Source organism: Centruroides sculpturatus, unplaced genomic scaffold (assembly GCF_000671375.1).
Source record: "Centruroides sculpturatus isolate CEXI.00-Female unplaced genomic scaffold, Cexi_2.0 scaffold359, whole genome shotgun sequence".
In the NCBI taxonomy this organism is placed as follows: Eukaryota; Metazoa; Arthropoda; class Arachnida; order Scorpiones; family Buthidae; genus Centruroides; species Centruroides sculpturatus.
This window is the reverse complement of record NW_019384764.1, coordinates 219,151-240,385: the sequence shown is the minus strand read 5'-3', so window position 1 is coordinate 240,385 and position 21,235 is coordinate 219,151. Positions and strand designations below refer to the sequence as shown.

Sequence of the window (21,235 nt, the reverse complement as noted above, 5' to 3'; positions counted from 1 at the left end):
ATTACACAATATCTTTATTGTGATTTTATATAAATGAGTACAGTTTGCAAACCTATCAATAGTTTTGATTCATTAATTTATTACATCTTAAATTCTAGCAAATATTTCAATCCAAAATATAACATTTGATCAAAAATAAAGGAATGCTAACACTGGAATATTGCATATGCTTATTTTGTGATACCAATAACACCACAGGCAAGTCTTCCTCCTGCATTACCAGTTGTTTTACTCAATTCATGTCCACCTTTACCTAAATCATCAGGATCAGCATGGACCTAAATTTCATCAATAAAAGTTATGAGCAAGAAATATAATAGCAATATAATAGAAAAATAAAGAAACAAACAAACAATAACTTACCACCATGCTGCGACCAAGAATAGAAAGGGGTCCATAGAGAGTAATCAAGCTATCAGAAATGTTTACTTTTGCTACTCCATCAGGACCAGCCTCTACATTTCCTAAATCTCCAACATGTCTACAAATTAAAAATATAAATTGTTCAATATAAAATGTTGTTACTCAACTCCTTTCTCCAAATAAAAAAACAAATAAAACTAGCATATTTAAAATAAGCATTCTTTAAATGAATCTTCATTATATTTTTGCAGTATATTTATTCCATTTTTACTAACTGATGTTGATGTTATAACAATAAAATAAATATTTTCAAAATACAGCTGTCCCTTGATAGTCTGACGTTTTGTAATCCGACATGCTCAGTAGTCCGATGCACCTCCCGTCAAGGTACTCGTCTCCGTTACGTGTCTGCTTGCACAGAAGCATGTCGTGCTGTGAATCTCCTCACCCAATTCTTATATGATGACACACATTTCGTGTGTTTTCCATGAGCAGTTCTGTTCGAACAGTTGGAGTAGGGAATATTGTAGGCTACTGCTAGCAAAACAATGCCAAATATGTAATCATTTTCGACAATCCAGACACTTTTGATAATCCGACACCCCTTTGAGTGTCGGATTACCCAAAAGTGTCCGGATTAACAAGGGACAGCTGTACATTTTAAGAATTTTTTAAAGAACTGAAATTAATATATATTACATAAATAAATATATTTAAAATATTAAATAATAAACTGTTGAATTTGTTTTTAATTGTAAAATTATGTAAAACCATCAGAAGTAATTTAACTGAAATTAATGTAAAAAATTATTTATTTACTAAAGTTATTTGCAATAAAGTACTTAATTCATTTTTAATATTGTATTTATTATTTTGTGATACACTGTTAGCACCTACTTTATATATACTCAAACATTTTAAATCTGAGTATATAAATACAAACCTAATTTATTCTTTCTATGGTACTTCTGATAATTTATCATCCATTATCAGACAGAAGTACCATAATTTTTATCCTGAGAATAATTTCAGAGCTAGAATATCTTGTACTTTAGTAAAAAAAAAATTGTTTCTAACTTATCCAAGTCAAAATCATTTACACAAACTTGCTTTCTACAAGGGTGCATCAAAAAGTAAATTGCAATTGGCAAGAACTTTTTGTTGATCAATGATATTTAGATAAAATCTGGTAACAACTATTGTAATACTTCAGATTACAAGGCATAGCAGATTTGTCAACATAGTTGCAGAGGATCAGTTTTCAGTCATGAAAGATGTCATGTCATTTGGATGTAGCAGCATTCAAATTGGAACTTTGTGCAGCAACTTGTTTATGGGCAATGGGCAACTGGTGTTGGATTTCAGTGGGGTTACACCCACTGAAATCCAACACCAGTTGAAGGAAGTGTGTGGTGAGAAAGCTTTTGCACAATAATGCTACACCTCATTCAGCAGGCATCATGAAGGATGTTCCTGTACAATCCATTTGAATGGATTGTTTAGGAACAACCTCCCTACAGTCCAGATATTGTTTTTTGTGAATGGCCTCATGAAAAAGGTCCTTTCAAATTGCCAATATGAGTCCAATGACGATATCACAAATGCAACACAAGAACGGTTATTGCATGTTGGATGGAAATACTTCCAAGAAGGAATAGAAAAACTCATGCCATACTACAATAAACGTTTAAATAAACTTTATGATTGTACAATGTACTACTTTTCAATTTAATCACACAAATAAAAATTTGACTTTTATGTTTCATACTTTTATTTTTAGAAAGAATGCAACTTACTTTTTGACTCACTCTCATACAAAGGATAGGCAAAGTACACATTAGAAATTATACAATAAGCCACATACAACATAAGGAATTTTACTCAGAAATTTTGAAAAAAAATGCTCTTAATTTATTCTGATAATCAAGCAGATAAATAATATTCTATATATATCTGCTAAATTTTAAAATGAATCTAAATAATTATAAAACTACAATATACTTCTGATTAATTCAATATCAAATGTTTGTATTCTTTATACTTACACTGCACTAGAATTATGCTTATTTTAATTATAGAATTCAGTCTAAAGGTAAGCAGTTTAATCCAGATTAAAAATTAGTAATTTTTGAGTATAAAATTAGTTTTCTAATTTTCCAAATTTTTAAATTAAACTACTTAGCACAAGATGATCTTTAGTTAAAATTCTGTGATTTAAAATTTCAGTTTAACTTAAACTAAAATTTAGATGATGTTGATTCAAATTTTGATAAATATGCTAATTTTAATCATTTAATCATTGTTCTAGGTGTGAAATACCCTATGTTTACATAGGTGTGTAATACACAGTTTTACACTATGCATAGTACCTTTAACTATCATGTCTCTATGTAATACATCTCTGTAATCCAACAAATGGTAGACGGACTCACAGCAAAAATTTTCTGTGAGTCCGTCTACCATTTGTTGGATTACAGAGACGTATTACAGAGATCTAATATAAAGCAATCCAGTTATATAGTATCAGGTCTGGTTAAAAGTTTACAATTTTAGGTTGTGTGTAGCATTTGGCACCACATACTTTTAATGTTAAATTTTACACATATATTGTTTTATATATATATGTGTGTAAAATTTAACATTAAAAGTATGTGGTGCCAAATGCTACACACAACCTAAAATTGTAAACTTATTATTGTAAATTAATTATGTATGTATAGTATACAATATATATATATATACATATATATATTGTATACTATACATACATAATTAATTAAAAACAACAAACTGAAATGAATATTTAAAATATTTTAATATACTTGAAATTAGTGTTGGGGCAAGATATTTCAATTTGACCAAAAATATGGCTTGACACTAACACCATCTGCACAAATGCAATAGACTAGAATGAAGTTTCAGGACTTCCAAAAATGCCAGTAGGTGATGGTACTGTATATGCCATAGATCTTCATACTGTCCCAAACGTCTGGAAGTTTCTGGCAGCAAGACAATGTCAAGCATCATTCATTATATGCAGTAACACAGGCAGGTCAGATTCAAATAAATAACAAAATTAGAAAATTTGTTGGTCAACAAAGACATGAATTCTGATTATCAATCCCAATTACTGATGTTTCAACTACAGCTAGTAAAACTTATTAGTTGCTTGGCATTATCTTTATCCTAAAATATGACGTTCAGTGTTTCTTCAGCAGGAGGTCACTTCTTTTTCACAAATGAAATTTTCTATTGTAATTGCAGTAATCATGATTGTTTTGCATAAGTTAATATTAACCTAATTACAAAAACTAAGTGTGTAAACAGAACATATATGTGGTTTTACAGGTTTTCCCATATTTATGAAATCTAACTATTGACTTTCCTCAACACTAATATTTATGGTCTGCATCTGACAGGCCTAAGTGTAAAGGTTCTTATAAAGCTCAGACACATACTTGTACTCACCACACTTTTTTTCAGGCTAATTCACAAGAAGCCAAATTGACTGGTGTCAAGATCACCACTTAGTTCAGTTATAATGCAAGATTGTATTTAGTTTAAGTTATCTTTAGTTAATTTCTTGTATGTTCCAGTTTTTTTTTTTATTATTTTTGTCATTGTCCCAAAAAACAATAAAGAACCTCAATCCACAGATAAAGTTTTAAGCTGATATTCATATTTTGTAATAGATAAAAAACAAGCAAAATCATGGGCATTTAATTTCCCAACAATTGTAATGTTTTGAAATGAAATTTATGCACAAAAATACACAGTCACAAATTATTGTTATTCTTTAGAATCAAGATAGTGCCAAGCTACAAAATGCTGACCTTACCTTTTGAAAATACTTTGATCAAAGTGTGCCATAACTTTTTATATATAATGCAAATACCCCTTCAAATTCAGGATATCTAAAATAATAATAAAGTTGCAAACACATTCAGTTACCAAACATGATTTAATCAACCTTTCAAACCATATTTTCTCAAAATAGTGGAAATAAGGCTTGGCACTATCTTGCCCAACCCCTTCAAATATAAAAACCAAAATTCAGCAACAAGATGTTAACTTTCCTGGCAACATTTAAAACTGTCTTTGTCACCATCTGATACGATATTTTATTAAAAACTTATTATATTTCTAATTATTATAAATGGCAATAAGTTAAATTTTGAGGATAGTTATCAAGTGTTTGCTCATGGCCATTGTGTGTTGCAGTCTGTAAATCATCATTAAGTCAACCCTACTTGAGATATGACACACAACTACCCTTTATCTCGCCACCCTGTCAACCTTTAACCATCAAAATTGAATAGCATCAATCCCTTAAACACAAAACTCTCTGCAGAGTTTGCAGTTATTAATCTTCACAGAGTTCAAAAAAAAGCACAGGAGTTATTAAGCTTCAAAGAAAATGAACAAAATCATGCTCCCCCACACATATATATAAGGAGGTTATATATATACAGTAGAACCTCGATTATCCGGACTAATTGGGGATGAAGGTAGTCCGGATAAGGAAAAATCCGGATAATCGAAACAAATACTTCAATTTGTCTTTTAATGATAATACAACACGTTTTCTTTTCGATGACATATCGGTGATATTAAAAGTAAATACTGTATTTAAATCGTGGTCAAATTTTCAAGAAACAAACGTTCGTATTGAATTTGGACTACTACTGACCAACGCTAACAGACTACCTATTGTTTAAAAGGCCCTCTGGTGGCGCAAGAAGACGGATTTTATAAAATAAAAAGCAGTTGAAACTGCATTTTTATGAATAAAAATTTGACAAACTATTTATCGTTTTATGACGAGTAAAATTTTTTCGTCGCGTTCGCGGCTTTTAAGTAATGCATAAACCTTCGAGGCGCGAGGCCCTTCGGACCGCGAGGCATAGGCGGTGGCCCACGTCGTCCATGCCTTACGCCGCCCTTGGTCATAGAAATGATGTAATTTGAATATAAATTATTTATAAATACGTATGTCAAGTTATATTTTTATTACTACGTAAAATATATTTAAGAGTTTACGACCCAGTCCCATATATTTAAGAGTTTACAACAACCATATTACGACCCATATATTTAAGAGTTTACAACAACGTCTCACCCAGCACAGTGCTGGGTGAGACGTTGTTGAAACAAAATAAGTTATGCATTCCGTCACGTACATAAACAGTGTCGTAATTCGCCAAGTGCAAATCAGCAAATTCGTAAAATTTTTGTTTATTTTGAACAATCCGGATAATCGAAAATCCGGATAATAGAGGTCCGGATAATGGAGGTTCTACTGTATATATATATAAGGTGGTTCTATATATATATATACACAGAACCACCTTATTTTTTCATTTTTTGGACATTTTAAGGTCCTAATTACAAAGATATAAAAACCTTGGGATTTTTATATTTGACCAATTGCCATAACTTTCCCTCTGTTGAATATAACAGAGCCAGAAAAGTAAAAACCAAAAGAATAACATCCATGAATATAAAAATGTTAGTAAAAATGTGAACAATGAATTAATTGAATTGAATGGCTATGGTAACAGCATATATATTGATTACATTTTTTACATGCACTTTTAATTTTTCTACCAGTATTTTTCATGTACAGTAGATATATCTTCCATACTGGCTAACAGATTTCTTAGACTGATTCAGCAGATATTCCAGTGAAAATCTAAACTTTGGCAAAGAATTGTAAAAAAAAGTTATTTTGTTCATTATTAAATTCAACACCAGAGAAAATAGCTTTTAAAGATATTGGTTTTTATGAAAATCCTCAAAAAATGGAGTTTTTACAGGTAGAAGTGACCATCTTACTTTCATCTAAACAAAAAATTTTGTATATCTAATCTTTAAAGTTATTTTTCATTTAGAGCCAGTTGCACTAATTTCAATCTCAAGATTTAATACATTTTAATCTGCAGAATTTCCCTCAACGTATTCCATGAGTGTAAATCTTTGGGATATACTGTACTGCTAAGTAAACCAAGTTTAACAATACAACTTAAACCTCACACCAAATATCAAAAAAAAAAAAAAAAGTAAAAATATACACTGAGTGTGGCATTAACAGTTTTTTTTATTTTCACTAGCATTTTCAACAAACTTATATTCATCATCTTCAGGTGAATGAAATTTAAAAAAATAGAACACAATATTCTAAATGAATGAAACATATATAATTTAAATCAGTAGCATGCATTACGTGGAAGCACTGCTTGTATTTTCTAAAATATATTCTGTGATTATTTTCATAAACATATAAATATGTTTTATCTTTGTTTCATGTCAACGTATCTATTTTAGAATTAAAATAAACTGTTTATTTTTGTTATTTCCAGTATTTGTTTATAATTTTTATGGAAACACAGCTTCCCTATCATTAAAATGTCACTGCACATCAGTTATTTTAAATCAAAATTAAAAAAAAAGTCATTATGAGCATGATCAAATTTTGATCATGCAAGATATTGAAATGTTATGCAATGCATGCATGGATATATACCCCCATGTCAAAGATGTGATGGTGGACACACTGTTCAGCCATTTATATACAGCAACCCACACACTGGGTAGGTCAAGCAGTTTGGCAGTATGCAAAGCTGATTTTTCACGTGCTAAGTCCATGCATGTGCATAATATGGTCAGGGAATCTATTTCCAAGCACAACACTGCATAACGAGAGAGAGGTGTTAATAGTTCAACTGCCATTACTGTACCTTAGATTCCTCTCCATACACATTTGCTGTATATTCAGGCAACATAACTTTTTCCTGTCCATCCTCACTACTGAATTTATGCAGACTCATCTGCAATGATCAGGATAAACTCTCCACCTTTGAAAAATCAAGAATCTATGCTGTGCTCTTAGAGAATCTTGTAATGGGGATAAACAAGAGGTACATTGAAACCACAACACTAATGCTTGCTAGACACCTAGCCAAGCACCAGGATGACAGGATAAAAGGAAAGTTCTATGGAGTTTGCAAAAAGGTGCTTGAACAGAACTACAACCCATTATGGGCTCAAACACTACTCAGACACTGCAGCAACCAGAAACTCATTTTCATATGGGAAAGAAAAAATAAATAAAAATCGCTCCTTACAACTAAGGCTGTGGAGTCAGAGTCGAGAGGAATTTCTGACCGGAGGAGGAGTCACAGTCGGGAAAAATGTATCAACTCTTAACTGGCATTTCTCTCTGTTTTACACAGAAAAAATTTTTAAGTTTAATATTGGAAATTGGCAAAATGCAGCAATTTTATTTATTAAATATGTAGTTGTTATCTTTGTAGTATTTCTGTTTAGTAGCTAAATAATTATCTTGACCCAATTGAATTTGACTATTTTTGAATCATTGTTTTATTATCCTGCTCTAAATAAGTACTCTATTTTTCTAAATGAGCTAGACTAATTGATCAGAGTAAATATTTTTCTTTTCTGAACAACGGGCTGAAGTAGCTAGATCACACACTTTTTAGTTGGACTAACTTTTCTGGAAGAGTGAAATTGAAGTGCAAATGTTATAGAATAGTGAGGTTGAGGCCAAAGTTTTAAATGCGAAAATGTGTACGTCTGATGTTCAGCGCCGCTTTCCTGTAAGCCTGGAAGTTTGACAATGGTGTTTGGATAGTCAGTGGAATCACGCTTGACATTCCAAACACCATTGTCAAATTTCTAGGCTTACAGGAAAAGTGGCGCTGAATGTCCGACATACATGTTTTCGCATTTAAAACTTTGGCCTCAACCTCAATAAAGATATGAAGATGTAGAATTTTATTGCCCCCCCATTTCTCCTCTTATAAAAAATATTTTAACAAATTTAATAAATATTAAAAATATTATTTATTTGTAACTTACATTAATAACTATAAAAATACTTGGGTAAACACCCCGGGCTGCTTTCAGAGTTCAGAGTAGGGTACCCACTATGAGTGCCTCTGTACCTCTCCTGTAAAATGACTTGGTATTTCATTTTGCTAGAGTGGGGAGTTGGTCTACTAAAATTATCAGGAGTCAAATTTGAATGTTTTTTTACAGACTCTGCAGCCCTGCTTACAACAACCTTGGATCCATGCAACACTCCCAAAAGCTTGACCTGCCCACATGTGGATTGCCCTATATAAAAATGGCTAAGTATTAACGTGTGTCCACCATCATATCTTTGACATGGGTATATTGCACTGCACATTGGGTTTACACATGCACTGCATGACATTTCAATATCTTATGTATTTGAATTTTGATAATTTCAATTTTGTTTGCCTGAAGATAAACATAAGTTCATTGAAAGCACTAGTGAAAATATATACTGAGTATGGTGTTAACAGTTTATTTTTACTTTCTTTTTAAACTAGGTTAACCAGCCAATTTCAGACAATTAAAATTTATTCTGTAGATCAGTGTTTTTCAACCTTCTTAAATACACAACCCCTTTAGAAGGTAAAAAAGTCTGGTGACCCCCAAGGCCATATTAAAACTATATCAGTGAGTTTAAAAACTACACACAGTAGTACCTCAGGATACGAAAGCCCCAGCAAACGAAATTTTCAGGATACGACATGAAATTCGAACATATTTTTGCTCCACGATACGAACAAAAACTCACCATACGACGTTACATTAGTTCGCAGCGCCATTTTTTATTCACTTCTGTTCGTTGGTCTCAGTCGGCGCGTTTGCTTCGTCGTGGAAGGATCTCGCTCGATAAAGGAAATCTTGAGGTATTATCAGAAAATGACAGATTTTATTGAAAAGAAACATCCCGAAAAGGTTCACGCTGGCCGTATTGCTGCTCGGAGTAATAACATTTGCCTAAGTCATTTTACAAACATTAAAAAGTAGGCAAAGCCGAACCTCTTTGGATAGATATTTTACCAAGCGACCTCTATCCAGTGAAAGTGCTGGTGGAAGTGAAGGAAAGAAAGCAAAAAGCAGTGAATAAAAATTAAAAAAATAATTAAAAAATAAAACAACACTAATTTTTTAAAATCTTTTCTAAGTTATTTTTAAATTATTGTTACATTATATTATGTAAGTTAAGTTTTAGTATCATTTCCCTTCTCCCTCTCTTCCGCCACCAATTTACACCTTCATCGTCGTCTATCCTCAAAGGTAAAGTGCAAATAAAACTACATTTTTTTTTTTATCAATTATTATTCTATTACGGTTATTTATACATTTACAACTACAAAACGCATTTTTTAGTATTTTCCTTACTATAGTTATTATTATTATTTTTTAATGTATTACTTTAGCTTTAATTTGAGTGTGTTTTTCGTGTTGGAACAAATTATTTGGTTTTACATGTAATCGTATGGGGAAAAATGATTCACCTTACAACATTTTCATGATACGATCTGAGTGTCGGAACGGATTAATTTCGTATCCTGAGGTACCACTGTATTTAATTTTCTTTCTGTTGAGACCTAAATAGTGATCGAAAAACCAATCGTACTGTAAAATAAACAGGTACAGCCTTCTCACTGAAATTGTAAGTTTTTTTTTATTGTAGTGTAGGACCTACAAACACTTGTCTTTCTTTTACCCGCGATCCCCCACATAAGGCTTCGCGACCCCCCCAGGTTAAAAAACAACTGCTGTACATTATTAAAAATCAAGATGGCTGACCAACTCTGATTCCAATGTGGATAACATTTATTTAGAATATTTAAAGGAAGTTATTTCTAATATTGGTAAAATATTTTAAAGAAATATGATCTTATAACAATGTATAGTGACAGTTTCAAGAATTGATTATGATTTAAAACTACAATTTTATGTTAATAGTCAGGGTTAAAGGAATCTTATGGTACTTTATAATGAAAAAGATTAATAATATATATACATTATATAAGATGGTTAAGATATTGTACATAATATCTACCAAATCTCCCAGCATATATTTTCTCGTACATTCAAATCTGTCCCATGCTTTCACTTAGACATTTTTATATTTTCATTTCTTTATCTTGTTTACTGTTGTTTTCAGGAAAATGAGTACACAGTAAAGACTAAGCTGACTGACCAATAACTAGTATCTAACAAACCAAAGTGACTGGTGCAGTGAATATAGCTTACTCTTAAGATTAATGAATGAAAGTCAGATTTATCCCATAGACAGTTATTTGGTAGTTTATACAATAATTCATGCAAGTGGCCCTTAGTTACTGAAATACTCTTTAAAAAAATTTAGATTTTATATTTACAAAAGACACACTCATTAATAATTTCATGGTATGTAAAACACTCCATGCCTTGCCTTAATTACCAAAACTGTAACAGGATTTTAAAAATTTTTTTACAGACTCCTAGCTAATACAATAATTTTTTGTTGATTTAGCTAGCCGTTAATTTTTGTGAAATCTTTACAATGTAGGGTTACAATTTTTAAATTAAATTAAAAATTATGATTATCAAATTAATTATGATATCGAAAGAATATATTTTAAATTATCCTTTAAGGGCAGACTACTACTACTACTAATTGTAGTGACCTGCCCCTATACATCATACTTTTCCTGATAACAGCATCATGCTGGCCATCTATCGGTATGTTTACTTCTGAGCTAATTTTACTGTCAGCATGCTCAACCTGTATACTTTCATCCGAGGGCCATGTTACTTCAGAGTTGTGTGGCATCATTTTTAACGAAATTAGTAAGCTCGAAGTGCTAGCTAGTTTACTGTTGAGCTTTGCACTAATTCAATATGGCTGCTTCCATTGAAAAAAAATGACTTTCTAGTACAAAGAAATGAAACAGAATTATTTTTGGAAAAATATTTGAAATTTACCAATAAAAAAAGTGTTCTCTCTGTTTTGGCAGAAAATAATTTTATCGGTAAATTTCAATTATTTGTTGTATAAAATGTTTATAATAATCTTTACTTTTTTTATTGTAAGGTTCAATAGTTGTAGATGACTTTTTTCATAAACAGAGGGTTAATGTGAAAAAATTAAGTTTGACTTGTTACTTACGATTAAAAGTGAAGTTTACCTTATACACATTTGGAATCTTCAGAAGTTCAGAGCATTAAATAAATCATAAAGAAATGAACAGCATTAAAAATAATCCAGAATTATATAAGTTTGTATACTTGAAAAAATTTTCAATTGCATATGGGAAATGACTGAGAAATTGTATCATTTGAATAAAAATTCTTGTTTCAACTATTTGCATTTTAGGAATTTCTAAAATTAAATACAGTACAGTAGAGCATCGATTATCCGAATGTTGATCAACTGAAATGTCAATTAACTGAAAGCTTTTCAGTTGGAAAATTTAAATTTCCGCTTGTGCTGTGGTGCTGCAATCTTTAGCTGTGTCTTGGGCTACTCCAATATTATTTTTGTTGGTGTGCATGTTTTAGCTGGTAGCACTGGCACGACCATGAAAGGATACTTAAGGATGTGCCAGGATTTGAACAAATTTCAACATGGGATAGGTTAATATATTTTTTCGTACATAATCAGTTATCCGAAACATCGATTTTCCAAACAACACCATTCTCCAATTGATTTGGATAATCGATGCTCTACTGTACTACTACTACTACTACTACTACTACTACTACTACTACTACTACTACTTTCATAGCATTAAGTAAATACAGAACATTATAAAACCATTAATAAAAAAATTATTATAAATTACACAAGGAAATTACACAGTTTCATTAAATAGTGATGATGTAATAATAATAATTAAACAAAATGATACTGTGCTCGTATAAAAGATTCTTTGTATGGGTATTTCTACTTTTGTTCAAGTAAATATATCAATGAGATACTGAAACAAATATTTTGAATAATGTTTCATCAGTAAAATATTGAGATGAATGTTTACTCCCCTCAATATTTTACTGACCAAGTATTCTGAAATTTTTAAGATAAACATTCCATTTGCAATGTCATCACGCTTTGTTGTAGTTTTTCCAACAGCAGGATGCACTGGTGTTTCTTCACTTCCTTCCTTGTTCATCAAAATAATCTATTTCTATTGTATTATAAGTTTGTATACAAATATTGTGCAGAATGCATGCACCAATAATTGTTTTTACAATCAAGTCCATTTGATACATCTAAAAATGTTAGCGGTCTTAACCTTCCAACAAGATGTGTAAATGCATGCTCAATTTGATTTCTATATTTGGTTATTTATTATTGTGTAATTGAATGCGGTTAAGATTCCCATTATTTCGATATGCTGTTAGCAAATGTTTAGATAACAGATATGTACTATTATCCAAAATATGGCAACAGCTGAAAAATCCATCTCTGATGTAATGTTGATAATCGGAAAACACAGGCATCATGCACTGACCCAGCATTATCTACACAGCAGTCTAAAATTACCATTTTCTCATTACAAACTAAACTTATAGGATGACTTAATACTTATTTCTATTGAAATAAGCTACTGCTTCTTCAGTTGATATCCTAATAGCCATATGCTTTCCATCAATAGAGCCTATAATTCCAGAGAAACCAGATTGGGTATAAAAGAAATTCCATTGTTCTTGCAGCATCCTGCTGTGATTGTCAAGAGATTTTTCACTTTCATTTAACATTAAGGAGCTCATTTCCATGTAGATAAAAAGCCGAAACAACCCCAAGAAGGTATGATGGAAACCAGAAGACGTCTGTATGTCACCAATTCCTTTTTAAGAAATTTTTGTATTTTTAACTGGATGTATTTTTGTGTTTTTAAAAAGGACTTTTTGATGGCCAATAGCCTAACATGAAAGGTCAGTCAGCAAGAATGTATAGTCTGAAATACAAAGAGTAAATGGTGGTTCCTTTTTTTGGGAGGACTTTGTCTTCAGATATTCAACTAAGAGAGAATTAACAACCTTATTTAAAATATTCCATACAGTGCATTGAGACATTAAAAATGATTGCTAATAATACCCTTAGAGAAAAGAAGGGGAAAAATGTTTTGTATTTAACATCAATAATTTGTTGATCTTAAACTCGGTTCACTTACACTATAAAAAAGCAATGTCACATCTATTCACTGGGTAAAACGATTGTATTAAATATGTATTATATATATGTACTGTACAATCTGCTATTCTCTTATATACTGCATCTGATTGCATATATTACTTCCTATAAACCAATGTGAATGATTTTTCATTTTCCAAATGTCCATAGGCAGCATATAACCTGCTTTTGAGGAAATAAAGGTCATCTTCCAGGGGCAGTAATTTTTTTGTGTCTAAAATTGCACTTATTTTTTTTAAGGAGACTTTCAAAAGATTCTCTTTAAGTCTAAGATGCTGTTTAAAATTGGTTGGATTATAAACTGGTTCAGTTGCTTCAATAAAAGTTTATCTTTTCTATGATCTTGCTTTTCTTTTTTCCTCTTTCATTTTTTCCACAATTATATCCATAACAAGATCATCCTCATCAACTTGGAATCAAGTAATTCTATCTGTAACGTAACATTTAAATCAGCAGCTTTGATAATATTTGCATGAAACCGCCATATTTATTGTTAGCATTTACATTTGAACTGGACAAGTAAGAAGAAATACACATGCTAATGACGTCACTTCTGGTGTTCAGAAGTGGCACTATTAGCTCAGAATTAAATGCACCATTTGTAACTCCATCCCAGGAAAATTTTTGAATTGAAATCATGACTTCTAGTATAGACCAAAAGTTCATATATAAATAAGAGCCTCCTGTCCCAAGTTTTCCATATCTGGTCGCAACTTTCATCTAACACTGTTCGAGATTAAAGGACACAGACAGACAACAGTAGGAATTTATAGGTCTACAATTTTTTCAAACTGTAGCCTAATAATCTTTGAAAACATTAAAATAGTATCAAGTAAAGCAAGAAATGGGGATGCTTAACATCCCATACAACCCTTTCAGAGTTAAGAGCTTTGTTAAGCTTTCCTGATAGCAGATGTATGTTAGAGTATTAGATGCAGAAAATAAATGAAAATTAATGTACTAGGATAGTGATTGTTTATATATAAAGCCTCCAAACTGCCAAATTATTATGAGGCTGATAAATAATTAGAAATAAATTTTGACTGTAGGTAGGCAGTTATTAAATTTACCATTAAATTTATTAATTAAATTAATTTTTAATTTAGAATGTTCTGGAATAAAACAAAATTGGCCTGGAATGTGATTAACCCACAATTCCTGCTTACCATGCACATATGATGCCAGCTATGCTATCCAGACCTCTGGCCAATCTTCACTTACAGAACTATTAATGAATTGATTTAGGTATGATTATACAGGTATGGTAACTTAGCACCCAAGAGCTCTCCATAGCATTCAGTCAACTTACTCTTTATTCAAGCATTGATAAAGCATAAGTCAGCTAAGAATTATATTACAAATTATTGTTGGGTATTATAATAGTCTAATAATAATTTGGTAGCTTATTTGGAATCTAATCTATTGAGTTAGTTGTTTTTAACACACACAAACCTCACACCAGAGTAAAGCATAAATGGGCTAAGTCCATGGAGAGCAGTGAATACTAAATTTTCTCAGTTAGTACAAGTACCCTGCATGGTTATATCTAAATCAATAGTTCTGGAAGCAAAGAATGGCCAGAGGTCTGGATAACATAACTGACAATGTATGTGCATGGTAAATAGGAGTTGTGAATTAATGTACTAGGGTAATGATTGTTTATATATAAAGCCACCAAACTGCCAAATTATTATGAGGCTAATTATTTATGAGCCAAATTATTATGAGTCTTTGCCCTGGACTGATTCAATTTGGGAATGTTTAGAAATAAATTTTGTCTTATTCCAGACATTATTAAACTTACCATGAGACAGCAGCATAACTGCCAAATTTATTTATATCAAATAACTCATTAGCTTACAATAGCCTGATGATAATTCAGCAGTTCATTTGAAGACTAAATTGAGATAAAGAACAATTCTTTCATAGTTCAAAATTATGATCATTGATGCTTAGATGCTGAATGTAGTTTTCAGGAAAGGAACTTGAAGATGTCACTTGCTGCTCATGGTGCACAATGGCTCTAAAATGGCTTGCTGCAAAACAAACAAAATGCCATTACTGCTTTCCCATTTTCATAAAAACAAAAATCATCTTTTGATTTCCCTGGGTTCTCCAAAAACAGGTACTAATGTAAGTCTTTCTTAAAAATGAAGCAGAATAAAGCAGACTTGTGTTATATCAATACATTTTGTGTTATATAAACATATATTTATTTGTCAATATTATGAAACACCTAGTCTTGATGTCCCATTTGAGCATTGTGTAAAAATATTAAACTAAAATGTGTTTATAAATTATCAAAAATAAAAATTCTTTATACCTAAATATACAGATAATTGCAATCACAAAATGAATTATTTCTTCTAGTTTTCCACATTCATATCTACTATGCTTGTTATATATTTTTAGATTTAATTATAACATAATACATGATTCCACTGAACTGAATTAAAACAAATTTGTTTTGGTATATCAAAGCTGAAACAAGAAATTTAAATAGTAATATACATCATTCTGATTATATTATTAATCTAAATGCAAAAGGAGAAAAAAAATACAATGAATTATCCTATACTGACTTTCAACATTATATGTCACATTTACCTTTCTTCATCACATGGTGAACCATGGGTCTTTCCATGGGGATTGAAATGTGCTCCAGCACTTGTACAGCCATTAGTATTATCACCAAACTCATGAACATGAAAACCATGTAGTCCAGGTTTCAATCCTCTAACTTCTCCTTCAACAGTAACAGGACAATTTGGTTTCTAAAAAAAATTTATAAATTTCTTATGGTAAATTACAATAAAAGAACTAAATAAGACAAATTTGTAAATTAAAGTGGGGAAAAAAAAATGTTTCAAACCAGCTCTTTCTTAATATAAAAACTATACTTATTTGAAATTTAGAAAAGGTTCCATTTTTATGTATTAAAAAATCTGTCCAGTTTGTATTAATTTTAAAGAATATTTTAATGCATAGAAATTACCCTATGTTACAGCATATAAGATGCAACTTTTGTTTAAAAAGTTTTCAATCTTATATGTGAGGTTGAAATTCCCGTAGGCTAATGAATTCTCCAAACAGCCTTCAGTAGGGTACAGCTAATTTCTACCTTGATCAACTCTTAAATAAAAATATAATAATAATGTTTAATTAATAAATAATAATTATTTGCTATAGATACAGCTTTTGCATATATTCAAGTAAAATATTTTAATTGTAAATGACTGCTATTAACTCCTTTTCTCTCTAATAAAATCAAAATGTACTTTACATTCTAATTTTACTTTTAAATTTATTTTTTACTGCATTTTGTTTAACAGTCATATACAAAAGATAAAGGATGGCTTTTAAACACACTAAATGCTTTTTCCCTATGCTGAAATGAAGGAGTGTCTTTACTGTATTGCTGTAAAATACAATAATTTTGGATAATACTAATAGTCATTTGTTATAGCAGAGTAAGTGTGATTGATCTTTAAAATCAAATTATTTTATCTTTTAAATGCAGTATTTGAAATTGATAATCTATTATCACACACACCCCTCCATATAATATAGCTACATTGATCTGAAATATTTGAGTAAAAGACTTCCTACAGAAAAAAGAGTGAGAAGTACATTTAAAGATGATACCAGAAAAATCTGAAAAACTGCAAGGTCAAATATTTTACGTCATACAATATAAAGTCCAACCTGATATATTTTAGAACATGTCCATTGAACAATTAAGTGCCATCTGTCTACTCTATTTTTTATTAATTTACTCTGCATTATTGTAAATAGCAAGACAAAATGAAAATGCTGCTATAAATTATTCTTCATTAGATTTTGAAATATTCTAGTTAATAATATATTATATCATTAAAAAAAACTTATAGAAGGTTACTTAAAAGATCTGTTTTATAACACAGTTCTATACATTTTAAAGTTGTAATCAAAGCATGTGATTTCCATTAAAAGGATGATAGATATATTGTACGTTAGATAATTTGCTGATAAGTTTACACTTATAAAAAAAAAAAAACAAATTCAATTATTGATAAACTATTATAGGTTTAATATATAACAGTAGTATTAAATAGTGAATTTAACTAGAAAATAAGCTTAATAATAATATAATTAAATCCTTTCATAATATTAGCTTAATAAATACAAAACATAAATTAAGAATTTTATAAAACTAACAACTAAAACACTAAAAACTTTATTTCTACAATAATTTAATTTTAATGAAAATGATTCTTAATGAACTATATACTGTGTATGTATATTATAGTTCTCATATAAAGGGGAGGTGCAAAAGTAGGTATACAGGTGAGAATCGGAAATACAAATGTTTGGTGTTCTTTATTATTATTTTTATTAGTTAGTCTTCCTTATTTGTGATTTAATTTGTACATAAAAATAAATGTTTCTTTTTCCTATTTTCTCCCTGTATGTTTTTCCCACAATAACAACTGTTTATCTACTTTTACACCCTTCTGTATATTAGTATGTTACGAAAAAAAAAAAAACAGTATTATAATACAAGAACATAATAAAAACTTTTAATTAATTGCAATTAAATAAAAATACTGTATAAAACACATGATATTTAGAGCGTTAAATTCATTAAAATTTAGGACAAAACTATTGTGTAAACCATTTTTTATTTTTGCAAATAATACCCAACATCCCTCACAAATGTACACACATTCTGTAATTCTTAAAGCCTAATTGTATTTCATATTAAGGAAAAAATCTCAGTTTCTTTCATTGTCTGTGTTAATGTGACTACAAGGAAGAAGGAAACACTCGTACGCTTTTCCTTAAACATATTTCTTATATAAACAACAATTATCATACGAAAGGAAAATTGGAGACTCGCTTACAAGGAAGGCAACATGGACGGGTTTGTTAACCGTTTAAGCTGTAATTAAGCTTGTATACATAGAAGCACAACATAATCAAATCAATTATCCTTGAAAATAATTAAACCAGAATGAAATTTTTGCTAAATCATTAAATTTAATAAGGATATGACGTTTAAAATTGCTCAATCAAAGCCACCGGTTTCCTCTTACCTTGTAAACAATTATGTAAACCGATGCTAGAAGTATAGAGAAAGTAAAAAAATGTCTTACCAGTTGAGAAAAATGAACAGTACCGCTTACACTTTCTCCTACTAACACGCAAACCGCTTTTAGAGGACAAGAAGCCATGCCTTGATAACGTGTAACGCCAGACGACACTAGAACAAACAAGATGGAGGAGACGAGCACGCGCACAGATTGCATCATGGATCGATTCCGAGGCTTTATATATGAGATAACTATTGGTGCGAAACGAAACGGAATTCAATTAATAAATTTTAAAATTATTTTAACAAAATTAATAGTAAAATTTTTAAATTTATTATATATTTGAATTAATTTATAAATTTAAGATATTCTNTAAATTTAAGATATTAAAATTAAATAATATTTAAATTATTTTTAATATTATTACTTAAAACTTAATTAAACTCAATTTATATATTACGTATTATATATATATATTTTTTTCTATTATTATTTCGTGCTTGTAAGAATTAAATATTACGAATTAAAATTATATATTCGTTTTATGTCGTATCGGTTTTTATTAATTGACCAGATTTGTCACGTGCATTTCTTATGCGCAAAATATCATTTGTTCTTTTTATTTGGGATTTCATAACTTTTTGAAAGTGAGATTCATGCTGAATCTTTCATAATCAATAATCAGAATTTTGCGTTAAATCAATGTATCAATAATAGTTTGTCAAAATTAAGAATGATTGGTCATTACATTTGATCTAATATCAAATCTGGAAATTTGAAATTAACGACATTAATTAATATGCAGATCATTCAGGATTATTGGGCATAAAATATTTGAGAATAGAAAATAATATTAAAACAAAACTGATGCAATTAATTAGATTATATATATAATATTGCATATAATATATATATTTATATATTCCTTATATATAGCTTTATTTATTCATGTTAGACTACTGTATAAAACAAGAATACATTTGTGTAAAAAAAATGAGCTTCTTTTATTCGATTAATATTAGTAGGAAAATATACTTTGATTCAAATGAAAATTGAAAATTCACAAGAATCTATTTTTAGATTTCTGTATAGACTACTTTGAGTATAACGTATCTGCCTATTATTAAATATTATATAAGCTAAATTTAATGGTGGACTTAAACATTAAATATTATATATATTTAATGATTTATTAACGCGGAAGCAAATTCAGCGTAAAGAGGTTGAGTAAAATGACAAATAGACTATTAATAAAACATATATTAATGCAATAAAAATCAAAGTTCAAGTTTTCAGATCAGTTAAATCATAATGCAAATCAATAATTTTCTTTTAATAATTTAATAAATAACTTAAAGAGGAAGATATAAAATATAAAATACACAAAACTGCATAGAAGTAGTTTTTTTTTTTATACGAAAACTATTACGTTATATCCTGAGTGAGAAATGTTTTGCAATAATTACATTTTACTAATATTGTGTAAGGAAAATAAAAACACAAAACCTGTTTTAATGTTATCTAATAAAATTATATCTTAGATTTTATATTAGATCGAATTTGCTTTCTGTATCCTTTCACATCTTTTTATTGTTCAAAGTGCTGTATAATTTAGAAAACAGTTTTGTCTTAATAATAATATGAAAACAAAGATACATTTTTATCAATATTTTTAAAAACTTAAAGATCAGAAAAAGAAAAAAAAACAAGCATCGTCATTCTTTAGAATTTTCATTGGATAACTTGTGTAATGACCGTCATTTAATTTTATTAGGTTTTCAGTTGTTTACAAGGAATTTAAAGAATTCGGAGCATTTTAACCAGTTAATTTCGTCTTATAATATAAAACATGAAATCAGTTGAGCATTATAAGATTTACTGGCTATGATTGAGCATATATATTTTTCTTATTTGTGAATTCTTTTGTTTCTTTCATTTTAATTTAAATGTAATCAGAATCCTATTAGTAGGATTTAAATTTCAGCGAACCATTAAGCATAAGTTACAAAATTCACATGTAAAATCATTTAAAAAATACTATTCATATGTTTGTAATACATACTGAATTACACTCATTGCAATAAAAATTAGCGCACCGAAAGTTGTCAGAATCGAACGAAATTGTACATGTGTGAGTGTAACGGTGATATAACTAAGTAATTACAAAATGAAAGCAAAATAATCATTTATTGCATGAAAAACTACAGATGGAAGGAGGTTCTAGCCACTTATAGCGTGAATACACGATGCGATACGGGCGGGCATGGAGGCATACAGATGCGGTATGATGTCCTGCGGCATCTCAGTCCACTGACTGCAAGCAGTCCTCTAGATTGGCCAAACTTCTAGGTTGTCCAACTTGGTGTCCTAGGTGATCCCAGACATGTTCTATCGATGATAAATCAAAGGACCGGCAGGCCAGGGAAGTATGGCAATGTGGCGGAGCACTCCTGTGACACTCTTGCTGTGTGTGTGGTCGAACATTGTCCTGTTGGAAGATAGCTCTTGGGAGCCCTGCCACGAGAGGCAACACATGTAGCTGCAGGATGTCACTCACCGCTGAGCTGTCGTGGTTCCTTGGATCACTACTTGGAGGTGACCGGCTATCGTGTGTGATTGCAACCCGGACCATCACACCAGCTATAGGGGCAGTATGCCGCTCCAAAGAGTAGGCAGGATTGATGCGTTTACCACGGAGCCTCCAGACACGAACACGGCCGTCGTCAATGCCCGAACTGAATGTAGATTTGTCGCTGTAGACGACCCGGTTCCATTC

At 30.3% G+C, this 21,235-nt stretch overlaps 1 protein-coding gene across 1 annotated transcript; it reads right to left on the bottom strand.

Moving 5' to 3' along the window:
* Positions 1–59: 59 nt before the first annotated feature.
* LOC111628861 (superoxide dismutase [Cu-Zn]-like) lies at positions 60–18,710 on the bottom strand. Its single transcript, XM_023372718.1, has 4 exons — positions 18,523–18,710; positions 15,995–16,161; positions 364–481; positions 60–278 (listed from the first exon to the last, which is right to left on the bottom strand). The coding sequence occupies exons 1-4, from the start codon at positions 18,676–18,678 to the stop codon at positions 171–173; spliced, it is 549 nt and encodes a 182-aa protein (XP_023228486.1). The 5' UTR covers positions 18,679–18,710; the 3' UTR covers positions 60–170.
* Between the last annotated feature and the right edge of the window lie 2,525 nt (positions 18,711–21,235).

What these genes read in the sequence shown, in the direction of transcription:
- LOC111628861 (XM_023372718.1), bottom strand. Translation starts at nt 18,678, where the DNA reads ATGATGCAATCTGTGCGCGTGCTCGTCTCCTCCATCTTGTTTGTTCTA. An exon ending in CTGTTCATTTTTCTCAACTG is followed by an intron (nt 16,162 to 18,522) that starts GTAAGACATTTT and finishes AATTTTTTTTAG; the next exon opens with AAACCAAATTGTCCTGTTAC. An exon ending in TTCTTGGTCGCAGCATGGTG is followed by an intron (nt 279 to 363) that starts GTAAGTTATTGT and finishes GATGAAATTTAG; the next exon opens with GTCCATGCTGATCCTGATGA.